This window comes from Pangasianodon hypophthalmus, chromosome 20 (genome assembly GCF_027358585.1).
Source record: "Pangasianodon hypophthalmus isolate fPanHyp1 chromosome 20, fPanHyp1.pri, whole genome shotgun sequence".
In the NCBI taxonomy this organism is placed as follows: Eukaryota; Metazoa; Chordata; class Actinopteri; order Siluriformes; family Pangasiidae; genus Pangasianodon; species Pangasianodon hypophthalmus.
In genome coordinates, this window is record NC_069729.1 from 9775589 (window position 1) to 9798812 (window position 23224).

Here is a 23224-nt window from a genome sequence, read left to right on the forward strand (position 1 = left end):
ATTACTGTATTTCTCACAAGGACTTCAGTGTGAAATGACTGAAAGCTCAAATTTTGTTTTTTGCTTGAATTATTTCTGCATTTAGGGACACTGCAGTGAGTACGAGCTGTATTTGATGCCATTCTTCACTATCTATTTTTGAAACTCTACTACTTATTACTTAATTGTAACAAAAAGTGTGAAAAGGTCTATTAAAGACAAATATGAATTCAGAGTGCAATAACAGGTGTGTCAACTCAAATTCTGACTTTTTGTGAGCCCTTGAAGGGTCTAAACTATGTAAAAAAAAAAAAAAAAAAAATTCATTTATAACATTATTATTATTACATCAATTAACACCAATAACTTGGGCTCTGAAACTACAGTATAATAGGACACTTATGTAAGGCTGCAGAGATGGTGGCTATTGCAGGTTAGAATGCTTCATTATAAAACTAGCAAACAAATTCAAAATGAGAAGCAAAGTCGTAGTCAACAAACAGGCAAGGGTTAGGTAATGTATACACAAACTAAATCAGGCAAGGCATGAGAATCAAAACTAGAATGTAATCAGTATGATGGTGACTGTGAACATGACAATTTATATATGTTGGTGGTGTAGTCTGTGGTGGCCATTTCTGTAGGCTGCAAAGCAGTTTGGGAGCTGTGGTTTGCGGTGACTATTTTTGTAGGCGATGCATTTTGGGAATCGTAGTGTGATGCAGACTCCGGCATTGACATGACAGTTTATAGGAGAAGGTCTAACAGACTATTCAACGGTATGTATAACATTGTTTTGCGCAGTAGCTGTGCTGTGATGTTCATAGAACACCTACAAAGTCATAATTACGAGTCCATATTTAATCTCCCAAACATCAAATAAATAAGTCATGTTCTGCTATTACTAACATGTTAATTTTTTTATGGTAAATTGAGCTTGTCACACTTCTAAGTTGAATTGTACACATGGTGATTTTTACTTAATATATTTCCTCATCCCCCCTTAAAATAATTCCTGGGCCCTGTCAATGTCAATGCGTTTTTAAATCTTTTTTAGATGCAGGTCTGATGTGCATCAGGTGCAGCAGATAAGTGGGCCCCTTCAAGCTCAGGTTCTAGGGCTTCAGCCCCATCTAGCCCTAATTATGATCCAGGTCTGCCAGCTTATGACTATGGCTGGAGCTACAGGTAACCTGTCCTCCGATAGACTCCTATAATCCTTTTGTTGTTTTTGCTCACATCTCCTGCACTGCACTGTACCACACTTCACCACCAGTAACATACTGCAGGTGCCACAGCTAGATGGAGATCATGCAGAGAAGAAAATCTTTCCTCAAAAAGTATGTTGTGCTGAGTGTAAATGTTGATTGTTGTTTACCATTATATTTTAAGATGTTACATTAGCTACTTATATACCTTTTTGCTTTGAATAACTTGTTGGATTAGTTAACTATACTTGCGCAAATTGTATGACTACAATTCAGCGGCATGTTTTACATATTAGTTGATAATGCTGTCCTTACCACTTTGAGTAAGGGTTGTTCAGTGCGCCATCTTAAGTGCCTCAGTCTCCTCGGACCAAGTGAGTCGATGAATGGGACTCCCCACACCTTAAATGATACTATGCATCTGGGCTTAAGTAGTTATAGAAAATATAGTTTGTTTTCATTTCTAGTAGAGTGGTTTATTATTTGTAATCTGAATTTGACCTGATCTGATGCTGTTTTGTATGATGTATCTAGTATACAAAGTGTTGCTTTGATTACAAATATATTTTTTGGATTGAACAGAATAATGCATCCTAAATGAATATAAATGCAGATACAACACTTCATAGTGGTTGTTGATCTCACAGGATGAAACAAAATAAGTTATGCAAATGCAGGGTTTTTACTTTGCTATTGAGTTTTAAAGAACAAACTGCAGAAGCCTGAGGGGCTTCCAGTTTTCAGAAAACAACAACTCCACAAAACCACACAAAAAAGAAAAAAAAAACATGTATGGGCATTATAATAAATGACCCCATTTTGACTCAAAGCAGCATTCCAGTGTGTCCCATTTTTATAATAAATATTAATAGCATGTCCAGTGAATGTTTCTGATCATTCTGGAATGTAACAACCCCAACTAAAATTTTTCTGATTAAAAATCCGATTAACAATTGTATTAGTTGTATTAGATGATATTGTTGTCAGCTGTAACCAGTGGTATTAGCATTCTGAGATGTAATGCATTAGTAATTTGTTTCCACATCTAAGAGATCCCTTCCTGCATTGTTGAAGTCAGTGCAGAGGCATTAATACTCTCTTGATAATTAAAGGCTTATTAGTATATTTTCAGATCTAGGAGATCCTTTTCTGTAGTGTTACATCAGTGCAGAAGCATTGTGTTGCTAAGGTGTCCAGTGCTTTATTAATCTGTTATAATTAGCTAAACTAGATAGGCCCAGATATGAGTTCCAGTTCTAGTCATACTGCAGGGGAACAGTCCCTGCGACTGGAACAGATATACCTCAATAACTTTTTTGGTCAGGTCTTTCTGACGTCGAGGGAAGGAGTATTTAGCAGTACTTTCTGGTGGACTGTGAAGATATAATCAGATATATTGTGTCTGCCATTCAGCATGGGGTAAATTTAAACATTCCAAGTGCTCTGGAAAGAATACTCTTACGTTTCTACAGAAAGAGTAACATAGAACTTGAGGATCTGCAGCAAGGGCTTGAGCATCTGACCCATAAACACCACAGGCAGGGAAGCAATGAAGAGGAAGATTCTGACCAGGAATTAAGGTTTAACAGAGACTGTGTATAGGTTGAACATTGCTTAAGCCACGGGTGAAACCACAAGTTCAGCAGAACATCAGGCCTCCTTGAAGCTCAGTGGCATTGACCAGACAGCTGAGTCCACCAGCCAAAAGTTTCCACCATCCCATGAAGCTGTAGGTTCTGGCTTTCGGTCAGTAGACCACTTGTTCTCCAAAGGACAAGTGATCCCATAGATGAGCCTCACTCTTCACGGACTGACAGAGCTGTGCATTCAACCACCTTTTCACTATGTGAGGGATCAAATGTGCCCCACTTAGATCGTCCCACTCTTACCTTTATTTCTCACCTCCCCATGACATGTCATTCTACCTCCATTCATCCTTTTCTCCATGAATCAGAGATTCACATCAGTGATCTTGGAGCACATTACCATGACATCCATGAAGATCACATGCTGTGCTGTCACCATCACGAGAATGTGATGCTCATGACATTTCCCCAAGGAGAGTAGAATCAGTCCATGAACAGCATGAAGAGTACTTTCAACTGCCTCCTAGATTAGGTCCCATATACCACATCACTATGTTCCGTCTTCTCAATCAGAGCATGGTCATAAAGGGCCTAGTTATTTGTCCACTTATAATCCAGCATGAGCACTGGTTCCTTAATGATGGCTCACATTTAAAATAACTCGATGACCTGGCTAAGGACATAGAACATTTTGATCCAGAGAAATGTGATAAATTTGGAGCTGAGCTGTACGTATACGTGATACATATCACAATTCCTTGATCAACCACTAGGAGCACTGTTCCAAACCAAAACCACAAAACCACTCAATCATGTTATGATTAAACAGTAATAATAGTATAAGTAAACAGTTGCACATCTGTCAGATTACACTATGGACAACAAACTGGGTGATCTGTTAAAGATAAAATATAACTGGCTCTTTTTTTCTGAGAAACATAATTGCACCTTATTGTTTCTGTGATGTCCATCACAGAGCAGAAAAATCTTTTACTCTCCAAATTTCTGAGGGTGCTGGAATGTCATTCCACATCATTCCAGTTCACTTTAACCCATGCTCATCACCACTGAAATTAATTCCTGGCTAAGCCAATGGCCATGTCAATGTCTTCTCCCTCCTCCTCTGAAAATTTAACAACCAAATTAACTACTGCTTTTTGACCAACAGTTTTATTTCCATCCAAGTAGACACATCTGTGATTTTAATGGTAGATGCTGCCTCTTACACTGAAAAAAATGCAAAAAAAAACACCTTTTTTTGATGACCTATTCTCAACATATTTAGTTGGACTTATGCATCAAAGAGTGCGATCCTGCATTCTGCTTAAAGGGAATAATATACTGATACCTATTGCCTCTGTATCACAAAGGTGATGTCACCCAGAGACTCTAATCCCACAGGATGTAATATCCATGTTAGAGTGTCTTACTTGTCCAGTAGGGGGCAGTCTGCCAATGCTGGTTATTGTGGGTGAAACAGGTGAGGCCAGGCATACTGCATGTGTTATTGGAATGAAGGCTCTTCAGCAGCTTCCGCAACTTCTTCCTGCTCTTCTGCTCCTTCAGCAGCCACTGACTCTTACCTTTAGATGCCAGTCTAAGGCAAAGTGAATATAAGTCAATGGGTGAATATAATCGGAGTGGTGACATACTGAAATGTGGCAAGTACTAGCAATGTTCAATCATTTATCTCTGTCAACAGCTGCCATTCAAGCTTACCTGTAACTCTGACTCACCTTAGAGAATGCATCTGACCTGATCTGACTCTGAAGAGTGCTCTGTTCTTGTACTGATAACTTAAACACAAAGGAATGTACATTGTCACAACAAAAGTAAACTAACAGTGTCTGGTAAATATGGGGTTACTTATCTGTGATGGAGTGATTTCATACAGTTTTTTTAGTTTCCCAGAGTGTCTACTAAATTTCCATTGCCTTGGCTTGCCCTTGCCCCTAAAATAAAACTTTATACTCACACATTGTGGTGGCATTCACACTCCTTTGGTCGAGCTTTTTTCAGATGACTTTTGACCTCTCTAAGGTTTTTTATTTTGGAGTGTAGCGTCTCAATCTATCGATAAAGGAAGAAAGATATATTGTGCACATGACTATATTCTCTTTGTGACAGTATTAAAAAATGACTTCAGTAATGATATACAATCCAACCTCATGTTCAATGTGTAGTTTATGGTCTTTCCATGCCTGGAGTGATTTGTACATTCCACCATCACATATCACTGTGTCATTTATCAATATTGAACACCTAAAACAAGCACTATACTGAGATTTTCAGCACACTCAAACACTACAGTGCTAACGGTAACATTAAGTTACATAAACTTTTACATATAAACAATGAGTATATTTATTCACATCTCCTATTCAAAATCCTGTCTGAGTCTAACCTGTGAGTGACTTTCAGGGCTGTGTGTGGTGTGAGGTTTTTGGTTATAGGTTCCATTCCACTGTACTCTTCATAACCCTCATAAACTGCCTTTTTCCTGCCCAGTCTGGGACGGATGTTATTTGGTACAATGTGCTGGTAACCCTGCTCCGGATCCAGAGTGTACATTGTACTGTCCAGATGAGGTGGGAGCGAACGGGCCCAACGATTCTGAGACAAAGTCTTCTTTGACTTCATTTCTGGAGTAAAGGAACAAAATGATATATGAATTTCTTATTTAAAATGTCTCATATTATGTGGTGTATATATAGGGAGTGCATTCTATTGTAGTAGTGCATCAATTATCACAAAACTACTAAAAAAATTACACTAAACTACAGAAAAAGTCCTTTACTTTTTCTGCTATTATAACCACAAGATTGCAATCATAGATATAAATATCTAGATGCTACATTTGCAAATGGCTCTGAGACAAACATTTATTTAAATAAATATTCACATAGCATGTTTCAGACACACTTCTCTTAAAGAGCGCTTTCCTCCTCTTGAAAGGCACATCAGGCTCACAGTTACAGTACTGTGGAGGGGATCCAGGCCTGTACAGATGAGCATTACTAGCCATCATGCCCTGATCATGTGGGACATAGCGATCCAAGGTTCTCTTACACTTATGAAGTGTCAGCATACCCAAGGAGTTCACAACACACTGCCATTTCTGCAGATAGAAGGAAACAAAGTGTGAGTGAGTGTGAGGTCACTCAGCTGTCTGTGTGTGTGTGTGTGTGTGTGTTTTACTTTACACACCTGTCCAGGCTGCTCACAAGCGGTCTGATAATCTGTTTTCTGGCAGAGCTCTCTAACACGCTGGTATTTAGGCAGTGAATTCTCCCAGGTATCCTCTTTTCCATTGGGTAACTTATGGAAAGGCTTACTGTGCAGTTAGAGGGATAATAGATTCAAACCTACAGTTATTTTATAAAGTTGATTCTAATTCATTAATATATTTCATCTGATGTGTCTGGAAATGAGATTTATCATCCATGTTGATGGATAAAGTTGGATTCTTTTTGTAAGATACATTTTAAGTACTTTAATAAACAGTTACTTCCCTACCTATCCCCAGTAAATACTTACCCTCTCTCTACCAGGAAAGAGTCTCTCCACACTTTCCCCTTTTTGTTAAACAGAAACCTGAAAAGAGACAGATATTATGTAAGCTACCATAAAAGCAAATTACAGATATATTGTACATGCAGTGTTTGAACTTATATTCAATTAATGAGAGCACAAGTGCTTTGCTGATAGCTGAAGTAGAAGCATAATGTTATGTCTTTGGAAGCTGTACCTGTTGATTGGTTTGTCAGTTTCTAGTAGCTTGAGAATTGATTTTCCATCTATGTCCACAGGAATGTCAACTCCAGCCATATCAAGAAGGGTGGGTGCTAAGTCAATATTGAGAACTATATGGGAGTTACTGAAAAAAGATAAGAGAACTTAACATTGGCCAAGTTTCTGAAAGAGTGGGACTACTGAAATCTTTGCATTTTGCTGTTGTCACAAATTGAATCAGCCTCTGATATGATAACCACCAGAGATGGTGTATAACACCTGCGCACATATGATGTGATTCTCCAACAAGGAAATGTTGTGATATGTGAATCAGTATTTGTCACAAATTCTGCCATCATACATGAATCATTCTCTGTCTACTTTTCATTTGTAAATAGGTGAGACTACAAGAACAGTGTATGCAGCTATAATTGGCTTGTGGTGCTCAGAGATATAGGTTTCCTGTCCTCTGAATCTGGGGAGGGTCTTTTTCTTATTCCATTCAACTTTAGTGAGTTTGTTTTTCTATCCATAGCACCCATTAGCCCCAAGTTCATGCAGTGTCTGAATCTTCCGTAAGGCAAGGACTGCCAATATTCATTGCTGATCTCAACTCCTTGAGATCTTATAGCTCAGTGGCTAATCATCTGTCACACTCTATCAGATGAGCACAATGATGCTATGTCTACAAGTCTGTCAGGAAGGTGCTTCCAGGCTTATAATGACATACCAGTTGAGCCAACACATTCAACTCTGTCAGTTTTGGAAGGAGTCTGACATGGTTTGCCAAGTTTGATGCAGAAGAACTCGAGTGGCCCTAACCCTGACCTCAGTCCCACTGAACACCTTTGAGGTGAATTGGAACACTGACTGCACACCAGACTTTCTCACTTGACATCAGTGCCCAATCTGCTCTTGTGGCTGAATGAGAACAAATCCCCAAAGCCATATTCCAAAATCTAGTGGAAAGCCTCTCGAGAAAAGGGAAGAAAAGAGGGAACCATATCTGTGTTAATGCCCATTATTTTGGAATGGGCACATATGAGTGTGATAGTGAGGCGTCCACATACCCTAAAGGTGCACGTGGCAGCCAACACACCACAGCACCATGGATGGCATCTCTTTAAGGCCCCATAGACTAATTAATACCTTTCTAAAGGAAAAAGGTGTTGCCATTCATCACAGTCCCCTAGCACCACTGCGTTGGACTTCACCCTTGTCCCTCTTGAAAATCCACCTCGTGAGCCTTTTCCTGGAGCTTATTCGAAGTGATTCTCTTTGAAAACTACCCTCCTGCTAGAAATCAGTTCAGCTTAGAGACGTGGGGAGTTAAAAACCCAATGAGCTTGCCTTGTATGGGTTGGTGGCCAGATGTGTTTGAAATGTGGCTGAATCCAGGGTTCATATCACCAAACTTTGTTAATCAGACTATTAAACTTACTGTCTTCAATGAGAGTGAGCATATAGAATGCCTGATACATGTCCTGCAGTACAATGTTAATATTGCCCCTCCCAGTGGTGTGAGTGAAGCAGTCATTTTTAAGCATGTATGGCATCTCTTGAAGGTCCCATAGGCTAATTATTACCTAAAAGTACTGTCATCCATCACAGTCCCCATAGGAGCCCTGTGTTTGACCTTCCCCTTGTGCTCAAGTCCCTTATAGTTCCTTCTCATGAGCCTATGCATATTGTGAGACTATTCTTGCAAGGATTTTTTTGTGGGTTTTTTGTATTTTGTATATATTAATTATATACACATCACATTAAACACACTTCTTTTTATCCTGAGAACCCTAAATTTTAATCTCAAAATACAGCGCGATTCCCATTGAAATGTAGACACTTCAGAGTGGTCGAACACATTAAAAAGGATTTATGTTCTACTTGACTGTGATGCTGATTTGCTGTCTTTGACCACTCTGAAAGTGTCTAATTTGGCATAGTTTACATAAAGTCTCTATTTCTGAGATTTGTACATAGGGTTCTGATTTTTTAAAATCTCAACACCTAGCATGTAATTTTGAATGTTTTGAATGTTTTAACATGTAAAAATGTAAATTAAATAAACCAGAGAAAAAGACTTTTATTTAATGTGACGTATATAAGTCAAATATACTGTATGAAATTCATATTCAAACATTTTCCAGCTCAAATACAACTTCCAAGCTCCATATTAAATGGGTTTCATATAACCACAGTTACATGCATAACTAGCATTTTGTCTAATTTGCAACTCACATGGAGCCTGCCTCCACATTTGGACCTCGTATATAAAAGGGAACACGAATATCAAACTCATAGGGCATGGACTTGCCCTTAACGAGGCCAAACTGGCCAATGTGGTAACCATGGTCAGACATGTAGATAAGGTAGGTGTTTTCCACTTCCCCCATCTCCACCAGCATATTGTACACCTTTCAATGAAAAGAGAAACAGACAAGCACATTTTTTTTCTCAGGGTCAAAAAGCATTGGATGTTTTGTCCTCAAACACTGCAGCAGGGGTGGGCACATTCACATTCATTAATAGTTAGATGAAGTGAATGAGATTTTGCACCTTTTCTACACTGTCATCAACAGAGAGCAGGGTCTGTAGTCGTCTTCTGTGCAGCATGTTGGTGAACTGCATGTGAACAGGTTTCATAGGGCCAGTGTATTGCAATATCCAGTGCTTGTCCGGGTTGGGGGCATAATTGTAGCTTGGAGTGCTGAGGGGACAATTACAAGCAGAAATTGTTTACAAAAAAATCTTTTGTAAAAAGCTGATAACATTTTCAATTACCTTTCATAGCATAACTTTATTGTGCTTCAGAACTGCAGATATTTTGGCTGTTTTTGTGTGATTAGAGCAGCTTGGCATAGAATGCAATCTTGTATTACATAATGAGTGAAAATAATAGCCATTCCATTAAAGGGAAAATTCATTGTAACAGAGTACTATGTACTGTGGCCAATTTCTACTTTGGGTTGTAACAGACCTGAATATTCACGACTTTTGCTTCTTTGTGGCAGAAACACAGGATTAGTTTGCACCTCTATCACATTTGATTACATTTAATGAATTTACAGTACGCATTTTGTAAAGAAGGTGACAGCTTTATAAAATATCCCAAAATCAAGAAAATAATTTGCTAAAAATAGATATATAATCCCTCAAAATCAACCATAGCCAAAAGTGGCAAAAGACTCAAACATTATGCTGTCATACTTTGTGACTCTATACTCTCTCTCTCTCTCTCTCTCTCTATATATATATATATATATATATATATATATATATATATATATATATATATATATATATATATATACACAGTCAGGTCCGGAGGTCCAGATGTATTTGGCCAATAACAGAGTTTTTGTGATTTTGCCTTTATACACCACCACAATGGATTTGAAATAAAACAATCAAGATGTGATCGAAGTGTAGACTTTCAGCTTTATTTTAAGAGGTTCCACAAAAATATGGCATTTACCATTTAGGAATTACAGCCATTTTTAACAAAGTACCTCCATTTTCAGGGGCTCAAAGGTATTTGGACAAAGTGACATAATTGTAAATATAACCAAATTTTAATACTTGGATGAAAATCCTTTGCAGTCAATGACTGCCTGAAGTCTGGAGCCCATGTTCTCAAAATGCAAATGAGTTTCCTCCCTGGAGATGCTTTGCCAGGCCTTAACTGCAGCGACCTTCAGTAGCTGCTTGTTAATGGGTCTTTCTGCCTTCAGTCTTGTCTTCAGTAAGTGAAAAGCATGCTCTATTGAGTTGAGATCAGGCGACTGACTTGGCCATTGAAGAATATTCTGTTTCTTTGCCTTTAAAAAGTCTTGAGTTGCTTTCGCAGTATGTTTAGGGTCATTATCCACTGCACTGTGAAGTGGCGTCCTATCAGTTTTCTAGCATTTGGCAGAATGTGAGCAGAGAGTATAGCCCTATACACCTCAGAATTCATCTTGCTACTTCTGTCAGCAGTCACATCATCAATAAACACCAGTGAGCCCGTTCCACTGGCAGCCATGCATGCCCATTCCATAACACTTCCTCCACCATGTTTGACACATGATGTGGTATACTTTGGATCATGAGCTGTTCCTTTCTTTTGCCATACTTTTCTCTTCCCATCATTCTGGTACAAGTTAATCTTGGTTTCATCAGTCCAACGAATCTTACTCCAGATCAAGGCTTTTTTTTTTTTTAGATGTTTTCTGGCAAAGTCTAATCTGGCTTTCCTGTTCTTGAATGTTACCAGTGGTTTGCACCTTGTTGTAAACCCTCTGTATTTACATTCATGAAGGCGTCTCTTGATTGTAGATTTTGACAATTATACGACTACCTTCTTCAGAGTATTCTTGACTTCTGTTGATGTTGTCAAGGGGTTTTTCTTCACCAAAGAAAGGATTAGGCAATCATCCACTTTAGTTGTCTTCCATGTATTCCAGGCCTTTTGATGTTGTTGAGCTCACCAATGCTTTCTTTCTTTGTAAGAATGTACCCAACTGTTGATTTGGCCACACCTAAGGTTTTTGCTATCTCTCTTATAGATTTATGTTGTTTTTTCAGCCTAATGATGGCCTCATTCACTTGCATTGAGATCTCCTTGGACTTCATATTGGTAGAACCAGTCAAACAGCTGCCAAATGCCAACTCAATACCTGATATCAACTCCAGACCTCTGCTTCATTTGTCTTGAAGTAACGAGGGAATGGACCACACCTGGTCAATTAACTTCTTGTCAGTCAATTGTCCAAATACCTTTGAGCCCCTGAAAATGGAAGTACTTTGCTTAAAATGGCTGTAATTCCTAAATGGTAAATGCCATATTTTTGTGGAACCTCTTAAAATAAAGCTGAAAGCCTACATTTCAATCACATCTTGATTGCTTCATTTCAAATCCATTTTGGTGGAGTATAAATGCAAAATCACAAAAACTCTGTCGTTGTCCAAATATTTCTGGACCTCACTATATACATATACACTATATTGCCAAAAGTTTTGGGACACCCCTCCAAATCATTGAATTCAGGTGTTCCAATCACTTCCATGGCCACATGTGTATAAAATCAAGCACCTAGGCATGCAGACTGCGTCTACAAACATTTGTGAAAGAATGGGTCGCTCTCAGGAGCTCAGTGAATTCAAGCGTGGTACCATGTTAGGTTGCCACCTGGGCAATAAGTCCATTCGTGAAATTTCCTCACTCCTAAATATTCCACGGTCAACTGTTAGTGGTATTATACCAAAGTGGAAGCAATTGGGAACAACAGCAGCTCTGCCACGAAGTGGTAGGCCACGTAAAATCACAGAGCGGGGTCAGCGCATGCTGATGCGCACAGTGCGCAGAAGTCGCCAACTTTCTACAGTCAACAGCTACAGACCTCCAAACTTTGTGTGGCCTTCAGATTAAATTTGGGTTTCCATGGCCGAGCAGCTGCATCCAAGCCTTACATCGCCAAGTGCAATGCAAAGCGCCGGATACAGTGGTGTAAAGCACGCCGCCACTGGACTCTAGAGCAGTGGAGACGTGTTCTCTGGAGTGACGAATCACGCTTCTCTGTCTGGTTGCCAGGAGAATGGTACTTGCCTGACTGCACTGTGCCAAGTGTAAAGTTTGGTGTAGGGGGGATTATGGTGTGGGGTTGTTTTTCAGGGATTGGGCTTGGCGCCTTGGTTCCAGTGAAAGGAACTCTTAATGCTTCAGCATACCAAGACAGTTTGGACAATATCTTGCTCCCAACTTTGTGGGAGCAGTTTTGGGATGGCCCCTTCCTGTTCCATTATGACTGCGCACTAGTGCACAAAGCAAGGTCCATAAAGACATGGATGAGCGAGTTTGCTGTGGAGGAACTTGACTGGCCTGCACAGAGTCCTGAGCTCAACTCGATAGAACACCTTTGGGATGAATTAGTGCGGAGACTGCAAGCCAGGCCTTCTCGTCCAACATCAGTGCCTGAGCTCACAAATGCACTTCTAGAAGAATGGTCAGAAATTCCCATAAACACACTCCTAAACCTTGTGGAAAGCCTTCCCAGAAGAGCTGAAGCTGTTATAGCTGCAATGGGTGGGCCAACTCCATATTAAACACTACAGATTAAGAATGGGATGTCATTAAAGTTTATGTGCATGTAAAGGCAGACGTCCCAAATCTTTTGGCAATATAGTGTGTGTATATATAGTGTGTATATATATATATATATATATATATATATATATATATAATGTACAGAGGGAGAGAGAGATTTGCACAATGAGTTTGAAATGAAGCAATCAAGTGATTGAAATGTAAACTTTCAGCTTTAATTCAAGGGATTTAACAAAAATATTGCATTAACTGTTTAGGAATTATTTTTTCATAGTATCTCCATTTTCACAGGCTCAAAAGTAATTGGACAAATCACTGATAAGCAGTTTCATGGCCAAGTGTGGCCTGTTTCCATTATTTCATGATAAATTAAGGAGATAAAAGGTCTTGAAATTGATTCCAAGTGTTGAATTTGCATTTGGTTGCTGTTAATGGGAACTCTCAATAGATAGTCCAAAGAGGTGTCAATGCAAGTAAAGGAGACCATCATTAGAATGAAAAAAAAAACAGACCTAACAGAGAGATAGCAGAAACTTTAGGAGTGGCCAAATCAACAATTCGGTACATTCTTAAAAAGAAGGAAGACCACAGAAGACAAAAGTGGATAATCACAGAATTCTTTCCTTCGTGAAGAAAAATTCCTTCACAACATCTAGCCAAGTCAAGAAGACTCTCAAAGTCTACATTCAAGAGGCACCTTCATGAATGTAAATACAGTGGGTTTACCCTAAGATGCAAACCACTGATAACAGTCAAGAACAGAATGGCCAGATTAGACTTTGCTAGACAACAAAAAGCCTGCCCAGTTCTGGAACAAGATTCTTTGGGCAGATGAAACAATCATGAACTTTGTACCAGAATTATGCGAAGAGAAGAGTGTGGAGAAGGAATGTTATGGCATGGGCATGTATGGCTGCCAATGGAACTGGGTCACTGGTGTGTATTGATGATGTGACTCCTGATAGAAGTAGATAAAATATAGCTATATTTTCTGCTCAGATTCAGTCAAATGTTGCAAAACTGATTGGACATGTCACAGTACAGATGGATAATGACCCAAAACATACTGAGAAAGCAACCCAAGAGCTTCTTAAGACCAAGAAATGGAATGTTCTTAAATGGTTGAGTCAGTCACCTGACCTCAACCCAAATGAACATGCTTTCCATTTACTGAAGACAAAGCTGAAGGCAGAATGACCCACAAACAAGCAGCAATTGAAGGCAGCTGCAGTAAAGGCCTGGCAAAGCATCTCAATGGAGGAAACTCAGCATTTCAGGCAATGACTTCAAGCAGTCATTGACTGCAAAGGATTTGCATCCAAGTATTAGAAATAAAAAGAGAGAAAGATAGAGATGGGTAGGTAGGTAGGTAGATAGACAGATTGATGTACTTTATTGATCCCCTAGGAGAAATTTGGGATAGGTTTAATTAATTGATAATTTTGCTATAGGTTTTCCATAGTTTCTAATAGTTCCAAGACTGGAACCACTCTTGTGGATTGTATGCTTACATGTGTTGAGAGGCATTCAGAAAGGCTGTACTGTACTGTGGCGCCGCATCTTCTGGGCTGTGAGGAGCAACATGGCTAAGCACCATCATCACAGGCCGGTTGGGGTACAGTCTCTTAGACATCCGGAAGAAGCTGATACTATCATTTGTAATAAGGTCAGTGAAGTAGTCCTATAAATTAAGAATTTTGTCAATTAATCAATAAAATAAGAGTCTTTTAAAATAATATAGGGTTTATAACTATATTATAACTATAATTTCACTGAAGCTATGTAAACCTGAACTTTGTTGGGGGGATATCTCTGTATATCTTGGGTAAAGGCTAAGTAACTATTTTAAATACCTGTAGCAGATATCATAAAAACTATAAACATGAAATCGAGTACTTGGTTTTATCCATGAATAGTACTTCAATTAATTTATGTAGGCATTTAAAAGAAAAAGAAAAATAAACAAAAGCATTGGACAGAACCATGTGATACTCCATGTTATGCTTCTCCCGGACTCCATTTCTGCACAAGGTGTAGTTATAGAAGCGAGAGTTCTTCACTAGTGCTACCCACTCCTTCCATCCAGGTGGCACATAGGAGCCATTGTACTCATTCAAATACTTCCCAAAGAAGGCTGTAAGAGACAATATTTATCTAATAGTTAATAGAGCAGTATCAAGAAGCAAAACACAAACTGTGTGATATCAAATAAAATAAAATTGCAGTCATGGGAAAAAAGTATACCCTCCTTCAATTCTATGTTTTTCTTTATCAGGGCTTAAATAACAACTGTGTGGTCCTCACCAACTTCTATAAAAAAAAAATAACCTCAGGTGACAACAAAAACCACAACAGATTTGTATACAGTGGATATAAAAAGTCCACACACCCCTTTTAAAATGGCAGGTTTTGGTGAAGTAAAAGAATTAAACTAAGATAAATCATGTCAGATCTTTTCCCACCTTTAATGTGAAATTGCACAAATTGTGAGTGTGAAAAACAATCAGAAACTTTTTTAGGGAAAAAAGGAATAATAAAAAAGCTTACAATAACCCAGTTGCATAAGTGTGCACACCACTAAACTGATACTTTCTTGAAGCACCTTTTGATTTTATTATACCACTCAGTCTTTTCTATCAGCGTGACACATCTTGACTTGGCAATATTTTCCCACTCTTTCTTGCAAAAACATTCTAGATCCATCAAATTGTAAAGGCATCTCCTGTGCACAGCCTCCTTCAGATTTTTTTGTTGGATTCAGGTCTGGGCTCTGGCTAGATCATTCAAAAACATTGATCTTCTTTTGGTTAAGCCATTCCATTGTTGATTTGGATGTATGCTTTGGGTTACTGTCATGCTGAAATGTGAAATTCCTTCTCATCTTCAGCTTACTAGCAGACACCTGAAGGTTTTGTACTAAAATTGGCTGGTATTTGTAGCTATTCGTGCTTCCCTCCACCTTGATAAAACCCACAGTTCTGGCTTCAGAAAAGCAGCCCTAATGCATGATGCTGCCACCACCATGCTGGGGGTGGTGTTCTTTCAGTGACGTGCTTTTTTTGCATGAAACATACCTTTTGGAATTATGAAATTATTATACCTTTTGGAATTGGTCTCTTCAGACCATAATACATTTTGCCACATGGTCTGGGGTGATTTAGTTGAGCTTGGATGTTTTTTTTGTGAGAAAGGGCTTCTGTCTAGCCACTCTGACCCATAGCTCAGACATGTGAAGAATACAAGAGATTGTTGTCTCATGCAGAGAGAAATTAGTACTTGTCAGATATTGCTGCAGCTCCATTAATGTTGCCGTAGGTCTATTGGTAGCCTTTCTGGTAAGTTTTTGTCTTGTCCTTTTTTAAATTTTGGAAGGATATGCTGTTCTTGCTAATGTCACTGTGGTGCCCCATTTTTTCCACTTGTTGATGGTGGCCTTCACGGTGTTCCATGGTACATCTAATGTTTTGGAAATTCTTTTATACCCCTTTCCTGATCGATATCTTTTGACAAGTGAGATATCATACATGCTTTGTAAGCTGTTTGTGGACCATGGCTTCAGGAGTCGGATGAAACCAAGGAGATGTCAAGAAAATCCTACAGAAACAGCTGATCTTTTTTGGGACTTAATAATTTAATTGATGACAGCTGTATGATAATTACTTTTGAACATGATATTGAATGTTATCTTAATGTTAATGTTGTCATTTTGAACACAGCCACATCCCCAATTATAAAAGGGTGTGCACACTTATGCAACAAGTTGTATAGTAATGTTTTTATTTTTCCTATTTTTTCTACTGTTTCTGTTTGTTTTTCAATTAATTTGTATATGTGGTAATTTCACATTGAGGCTGGAAAAAGTTCTGACATGATTTATCTTGCTTTCATTTTTTTTTTTATCTGCCATTTTAACAGGGGTGTGTAGACTTTTTTAATCCATTGTATGTAGCCATTTTTTTTCACAAAAAGCAAACATTCAGAAACCAGCTGGGAAAAAAATAAGTACACCCTATAATTCAGTAACATGTAGAACCAACTTTAGCAACAATAACTGGAAATAAACTTTTCTGTAGGAGTTTATCAGTCTCTCACATCGTTTTGGAGAAATTTTGACTCACTCTACTTTAGTTTGAATTGCTTCAGTTCATTGATGTTTGAGACCATTTGTTTATGGACAGCTCTCTTAAGATCCCACCATAGCATCTCATTGGGGTTGAGGTCTGGACTGTGACTTGGCCATTCCAACACCTTGATTTTATTTAGTTCTTTAGCCATGCAGATGTCACTTTCCTGGTGTGTTAATATCTCTGAGCATTTAACGGTCTGACCTTGGACAGAATTTGCTAGGATGCCCACTCCTGGGAAGACAGGCACCTATCTTGAATGCTCCCAGTTTGTAAACAATCCTTCTCACTGTAGAACTGTGACTTTCAAATTGTATGGAGATGGCCTTATAACCATTCCCAGATTGATAAGCAGCTACAATTGCTTCTCGGAGGTCATGGCTGATGTCCTCTCTTCTTGGCCTGACATAGACGTACACATGAGTGTTCCAGTACACCGAACTGCCAAAGGTTCTGCTTTAATAGAGGTAGTCACATTTCTTGAAAATTAACTAATCTTTACATTTTATTAGTAACACCTGGCTGCTAATTACTCTTTTAATGATTGTAAGAAAGAGTGTAAAGAGTGTAAGAGAGTAAGAAGGGTGTACTTATTTTTGTCCACCTGGTTTCTGAATGTTGGTTTAATTTTTTGGGGAAAAAATGACTACATATTCAAATCTGTTGTGTTTTTTTTTTTTTTTGTCACCTGAGGTTATTTGTTTGTTTATAGAAGTTGGCAAGGACCACACAATTGTTATTTTGGCCCTGGTAAATAAAAAATATTTAATTGAAGGAAGTTGTACTTTCTTTTTCCCATGACTGTACATATGATATTTTCAATTCAAATTACTGAGCACTAACCAGTCCTGTAGCCTGAACTGTTAAGGTGAACAGCAAAGGTATGAGGTTCATGGTGGGCTTGCCATGAAGGTGATGAACAGTTCTCATTGTTGGTGTAGGTGTGGTGGTTGTGCACATATTTTCCACTCAGAATAGAGGATCGAGATGGGCAACACATGGGAGTGGTAGAAAATGCATTGGAGAAATGAGTACCTCCCTGCATCATTATATGCATTGTTTTGTTCATGGCCATCATTGACCCTGAGAGAATGAAAGGAAGAGAGAGAGAGAGAGAGAGAGAGACATATACCAAAAATGTAGTGATAGGAACAGGTCAAAGGCCAGTAACAAGGCCATTATTTCATCATGGTAGTGACAAAATTGCTACAGGTTAAATTCCATTTTGCAGGCTGAGGTAGTGTCCTTTATTTTTAATCCCTCTTCCCCTTAGACATAGCTCACCAAGCTCTATGTCTTGGTCATCAGTGAGAAAGAGGATGATGTTTGGCCGAATGTGGCGTCGCTCCCTGTGCAAACGAGACTTTAGGGTCTGACCAGATAGGTGCATGGAGGCATCAGTGAGGAAGAAGTACCCCACAAGGAAGAGAAGGATGGTGGCTGATTTCCACACTGCCATAGCAATGTCCAGCCAGTACCACATTGTTCAGTACTGTAATGTATATCTCTTCTTAGTGTATCTGTCAAGAACATATAAAATATTAACATTAACCATGTACAACCATGTATAGCAAATCTATTTCAAACACTGCACAAAGGAAAATAATTTGATTTCAAGATCGATTGTCAAACTATTATACAATTTACAATGTGTGAGCTCCACAATTTACTCCTACAGTGCTGCAGTTGTTTCACTATGCCTTAGCCACATACAACATTTATTGCCCTCAAAAACATGAGCAGCTGCAGGGATTCTCTCTGCTCTATGGTCTCTCCAAGTATCTCTCATTCTCTCGCTCCAACTCACATCACAGAAAATAATGGCCTATAACGTCTTCAAAATAAAAGATCCTATTTCTGCTTTTGGCCTTAACCATTGATGCATGATATAACAGTGGCTGTCTTTGCCCACATCAATGATCAACACAGCTGAACAAATGGCAATCTGTCTGGAGATTATTGGCAGTAGGCCAAATGAAGCTACTGAGGGGTGAATGATACAAGTATTGGTGAATGTACTGGTGCCATATATTGGATCGGGAACAAGAAGATTTTATAAACTAGTTCAAGCTGTCAGAAAATGACTATGTTTTAAAGCAGGGGTGTCACACTCAAATTCTGCCCAGGTCACATCAGCAATTTTCAAGATTCAAGAGTTTATTGTCATATGTACAGGAAACAGTCTGTTACACCATACAATGAATTCCTACTCTGTGAATCCTCCAGCAGCCTATGACATAAATTAAGGACATAAGAAAATAATACACAAGGCATAAATTACAAATTTACAACTACAAAATTACTAATAGTGCAAAAATGCAAGAGACAAAAATTATTGAATGTATAAAGTGTACTGTGTGCAATGTAACAAAGAAGACATGCATGTACAAAGTCCTGTAGAGGTAGATGAGTCCATATTGCTTATTGGATGTATGTGTGTGCACAAAGTATGCAAAGTTAGTCTGTAGTCTCTGATGATGTTTGCATTGAGGGGTGTGTGTGTCTAGGAAGGATGGGGTAGTTGACACCTCATATAGTCAAAGGGTAATCTTTGTCTGTAGTGAAGGGGGGAGAGGCAGCGGATGGGTGTCATTCACAAGCCTGATGGCCTGTGGGTAAAAAATGTTATTCAGCCTTGATATTCTGGCTTTAACCCTCCTGTAGCATCTGCCTGATGGTAAGAGTGTGAAAGGGCTGTGCTGGGGGTGACTGTTGTCCTTGATGATGTTTGTGGCTATCCTGATGGCTCTGGCATGGTACCATCCAGTGATGGTAAGGCCGTTCCAGATATGGTTTGGGCAGCTCTCACCACCCGCAGCTCTCACCGCCACCTGTAAAAGCTACTGAGCTTGGCATGACAAATCTCCTCAGCAGAAAAAGGCAAATTAAAAACCACTTTTTGTACAAACCATTTCAACACCCATTCTGTGTAATAACTCCTTTGTCTAACGGGAAAAAATCTACCCTCTTAATATTAAACATATATGGGTAGGAGGTTCGCAAAATTGTATTATTCTGAAAAGTTATTATTTATACCGTAACCATTCCAGTGAGAATGGAACCCAACCATTCTCACACACACCAGGGGTGAAACTACTACACACTTGTATCAGGGTCCTGATTGCTTATGCCACTATGTAACTAATTGCTTACTCTAAACTCTGAATGCATGGATAATGCCATAACCCAATAGATAAATTATTTGATCTAAAGACTTTAGCTCATGAATTCCACCTTTTGGAAGGCCAAATAAATCTACTCTATGGTTATAATTCACATTTCAATTATACCTAATATACTACAACTTTACATTTGACTGAGAATTTTTCCTCAAGAAATACTGCATTACTTGGTGTTGTGGAATTTGAATGGCAATTCATGGTTTTCCTTACTTTGAAGGAGGTCTGGGAAATGTGCATTATGTTCAATAGGCAGTACTGCAGGAGCAGGATCTGGTAGCTGTCAGATTTAATATGCATTACAGAATTATTTGTGTGGATCCAGCACCTCTGAAACTTTGTAAAAAAAAAAAAAAAGTATTCATAATGAAACCATTTAATGAAATCATTTTTTATGTCATCTTTCTTCGAAAAATACAGTTTGCTCACTTCCCTGATGGCCAACAGCATACCACTGTTATAAGTCACATGTACTCATTTGTGCTCATTTGTGAATTTTGAAAATGCAGCTTGTCTTTTCTTAAAGAAGTACTCAAAAAAGTAGAAGAGCAAAGGAGCAGAGGAGGTGTCATTTCTCTTTCTGATTGTTGGCCCACTGTTTACAAAATTTAACTTTGTGCTGTATGTGCATTTCTAAACGACACCAAACTACCACATACAAACGGACCAAATCTTAACATTAGGAGGAGATTGTAATACAATTGTGTTGTGGATAAATGGACAAGCTAATAATGTCTTTTTCTCCTTGATATGGATTTGTGGTGTTATATTTGTCTTATCCATTGCTGTGTTAGGTATGACCAAGATGGTTGTTATTAAAGCAGACAGCATGATGACCAGTCTTGAGTTCCAAATAGCTCTTTTATTTTTCTTTTGAACCGACTCTCACTTAATCATTATGAATTGACTCCTCAGCCTACGAGTAGCTAATTAGCCCTTTACACTGCATCCCCCTTGGGAGCTGTGTAAGCTCATTTCATATTCATCATTCCGGCAACAGCATACAGTACTTGGGTTCACTTCCACAAAGTAAACATACATGAATACTGTGTTCTAAATCCCTTTTGTATGCGACCCTAGTTTCAAAACATTTCACTCAAATTAATCAACTTCCCTTTTGACAATAACATTTGCAAAATTATGGCACAAAACCCTCTTAACACTTTTTCCCCTCTCTCTAGGAAAGATGGAGTAGACTACCCATGCATTCCACTGAGTGTGGGGGTTTATTCTGCCCCTTAGGTTATCATTCAGTTCCTCTAAGTACCCTCTATCAGAACAGTATCAGCCTGTCACCATTCCCCTCTTCTGGAGCTCTAGAGAGTAAGTCAGTTGTAGTGCTACTTTTGCCTGGAACATGGGAGATGGTGTAAGTGAACATCAATCTCATGTCTCGTCCACATTCTCTGATCCCAAGAGAGGCAATAGAGGTATGTGATCCGTCTCCACATAAAAAGTAAGACTCACCAGGAAGTCAGAGAAATATTCACATTCAATTTGAGAATATCACTGTTCTGCACTTGTAAGTGCTCAAGATGCATAGCTATTGGCTTTAACTCTTTGTTCTCTTGTTTTTGATGTAACACTGCTCCCAGCCCATATGTAGATGAATCAGCAGAAATGATTGTGTTAGCTTTTGTATTATATAAGGCAAGATCTGGTGGCATACTGAGTTGCCTCTTGATGCTGTTCGAAGGCTCTTTGTTGTGGCTGTCGCCACGACCACATATTGCCTTTATTCAGAAGGTCTGTCTGTGGCTGTATTTTTTCTGCAAGATGCGGAGAAAACTTTCCAAGATGGTTAGTCATTCCGAGGAATCTCCTATCCTCGCTAGTGTTTGTTGACTGCCTCATGTGTGCGCTTTCACCTTGTCTGGATCTGCATGAACACCTGACCCATCTGGCCCAGAAACTTTCTGCTTCTCTTGGAGAATTCACACTGGGCATCACACCAGCTTTTTGTGAGCTGTAGTGATGTGAGTATGTCTCCTGCCTCATCCCCCATGGTAAATGAGTGTATTCACTTGGTTGTCCTCAGTTTGCAGTTTGGGTGCTGAAGCAATCCTGTATCTTTCGAACCTTTTAATCCATTTTGGCCACTCTTCTAGCTTTGTAAAGTTAAATTTCTCTGGCGCAGGTACTTTTATCTGATCCATCTCACTATTTCCCACGCAGTTTGTCCTACCCTGTCTGGCTAAGTAGCAACTAGCTTTGTGATGCTAGAGCATGTTAAAAAGTTTTGTACATTCACTTCAATGTCATAGGTTTGCTGGCTTGTACACAATGAGAAAAATCCACAAGTGCTCCTCGACGGCCTATGTGAGTATTCTGACATTATATTATATTAGATAGGACCGAGATGGTTGAAATTAAAGCAGACAGCACAATGTCCAGTCTTGCATTCCAAACAGCTCCTTTATTTTTCTTTTGAACTGACTCTCACTTAAATTATGACTCCTCATTTGGTACCTCATGTTTTAAGTACTGCCAGTATGTCTAATTTTAAGTATGTCTAATTTCGTCAGGTGATTTAGAAGTTGCTAATGGTTGGTCCAATTACATTGCTTTGTTTATTTGAAGTTTTTTTTACAGTGCAGCAGCCTATCAGCCTATTAAAAGTATCAGATAGCATTGGTCAGGGCAAAGCTCCCATGATTGGACAGTGTTCTTTATATTCATTTCTTTATTTTTATAATAATATAATAATAAACTTTATTTTATATAGCTCCTTTAAAATAGCTTCTCAAGGCTCTTTACATAAAAAACACCATCATGTATAAATACAAATCACAAAAAAAGAAGCATACATATCAACAACACAATTAAAATTAATCAGATACAAAATTAATTCAGCAGTCAATTTAGGGCTTACCTAAAAAAAGTATGTTTTAACTTAAGATTTACAAATACCTATGTCTATGTGTGTCTGATATCAGCCGGAAGTGAATTCCATAGTTTAAGAGCATATGAAGAGAAAGCCCTCTCACCCATGGAGCGTAAAGGAGTCTGAGGGATAACTAAAAGAGCAGACTGAGAAGAGCGAAGGTTACGTTTTGGGGTGTATAGTGTTAAAAGCTCAGTCAAATACTGGGGAGCCAGTCCATGCAGAGCTTTATATGTAAACATGACAATTTTAAAATCAACTCGAATCCTGACGGGAAGCCAGTGTAAGGATTCCAAAGTAAGAGTAATTTTTTTACATCTAGTCTTTCTCCATCTAGTCCCTGGTACATATTAAAACACCAAGTTACCACGGGTGTAAAGTAACAAATTACAAATACTCTCGTTATTGTAATTGAGTAGTTTTTCTCAGGAATTACTTTGTGTGTTTCTC

The 23224-nt window shown here is 38.7% G+C and overlaps 1 protein-coding gene across 3 annotated transcripts in view; it reads right to left on the bottom strand.

Moving 5' to 3' along the window:
* Positions 1-23224, bottom strand: part of sulf2a (sulfatase 2a) — a 78806-nt gene that overhangs the window by 10555 nt on the left and 45027 nt on the right. For 2 of the 3 annotated variants that reach the window (XM_026935494.3, XM_026935493.3), the window contains exons 2-16: positions 17996-18231; positions 17555-17794; positions 14570-14721; positions 14099-14268; positions 9062-9212; positions 8744-8919; positions 6522-6650; positions 6311-6367; positions 5981-6107; positions 5696-5891; positions 5178-5415; positions 4939-5035; positions 4749-4843; positions 4510-4569; positions 4204-4370 (exon numbers count right to left, since the gene is read on the bottom strand). In XM_026935494.3, coding sequence (XP_026791295.1) covers positions 4204-4370; positions 4510-4569; positions 4749-4843; positions 4939-5035; positions 5178-5415; positions 5696-5891; positions 5981-6107; positions 6311-6367; positions 6522-6650; positions 8744-8919; positions 9062-9212; positions 14099-14268; positions 14570-14721; positions 17555-17794; positions 17996-18194 — 2254 coding nt within the window. In that variant the 5' untranslated portion in view covers positions 18195-18231. Of the gene's footprint in view, positions 1-4203; positions 4371-4509; positions 4570-4748; positions 4844-4938; positions 5036-5177; positions 5416-5695; positions 5892-5980; positions 6108-6306; positions 6368-6521; positions 6651-8743; positions 8920-9061; positions 9213-14098; positions 14269-14569; positions 14722-17554; positions 17795-17995; positions 18232-23224 lie in introns of those variants that run through there. The other variant, XM_053227110.1, reaches the window with a different exon arrangement.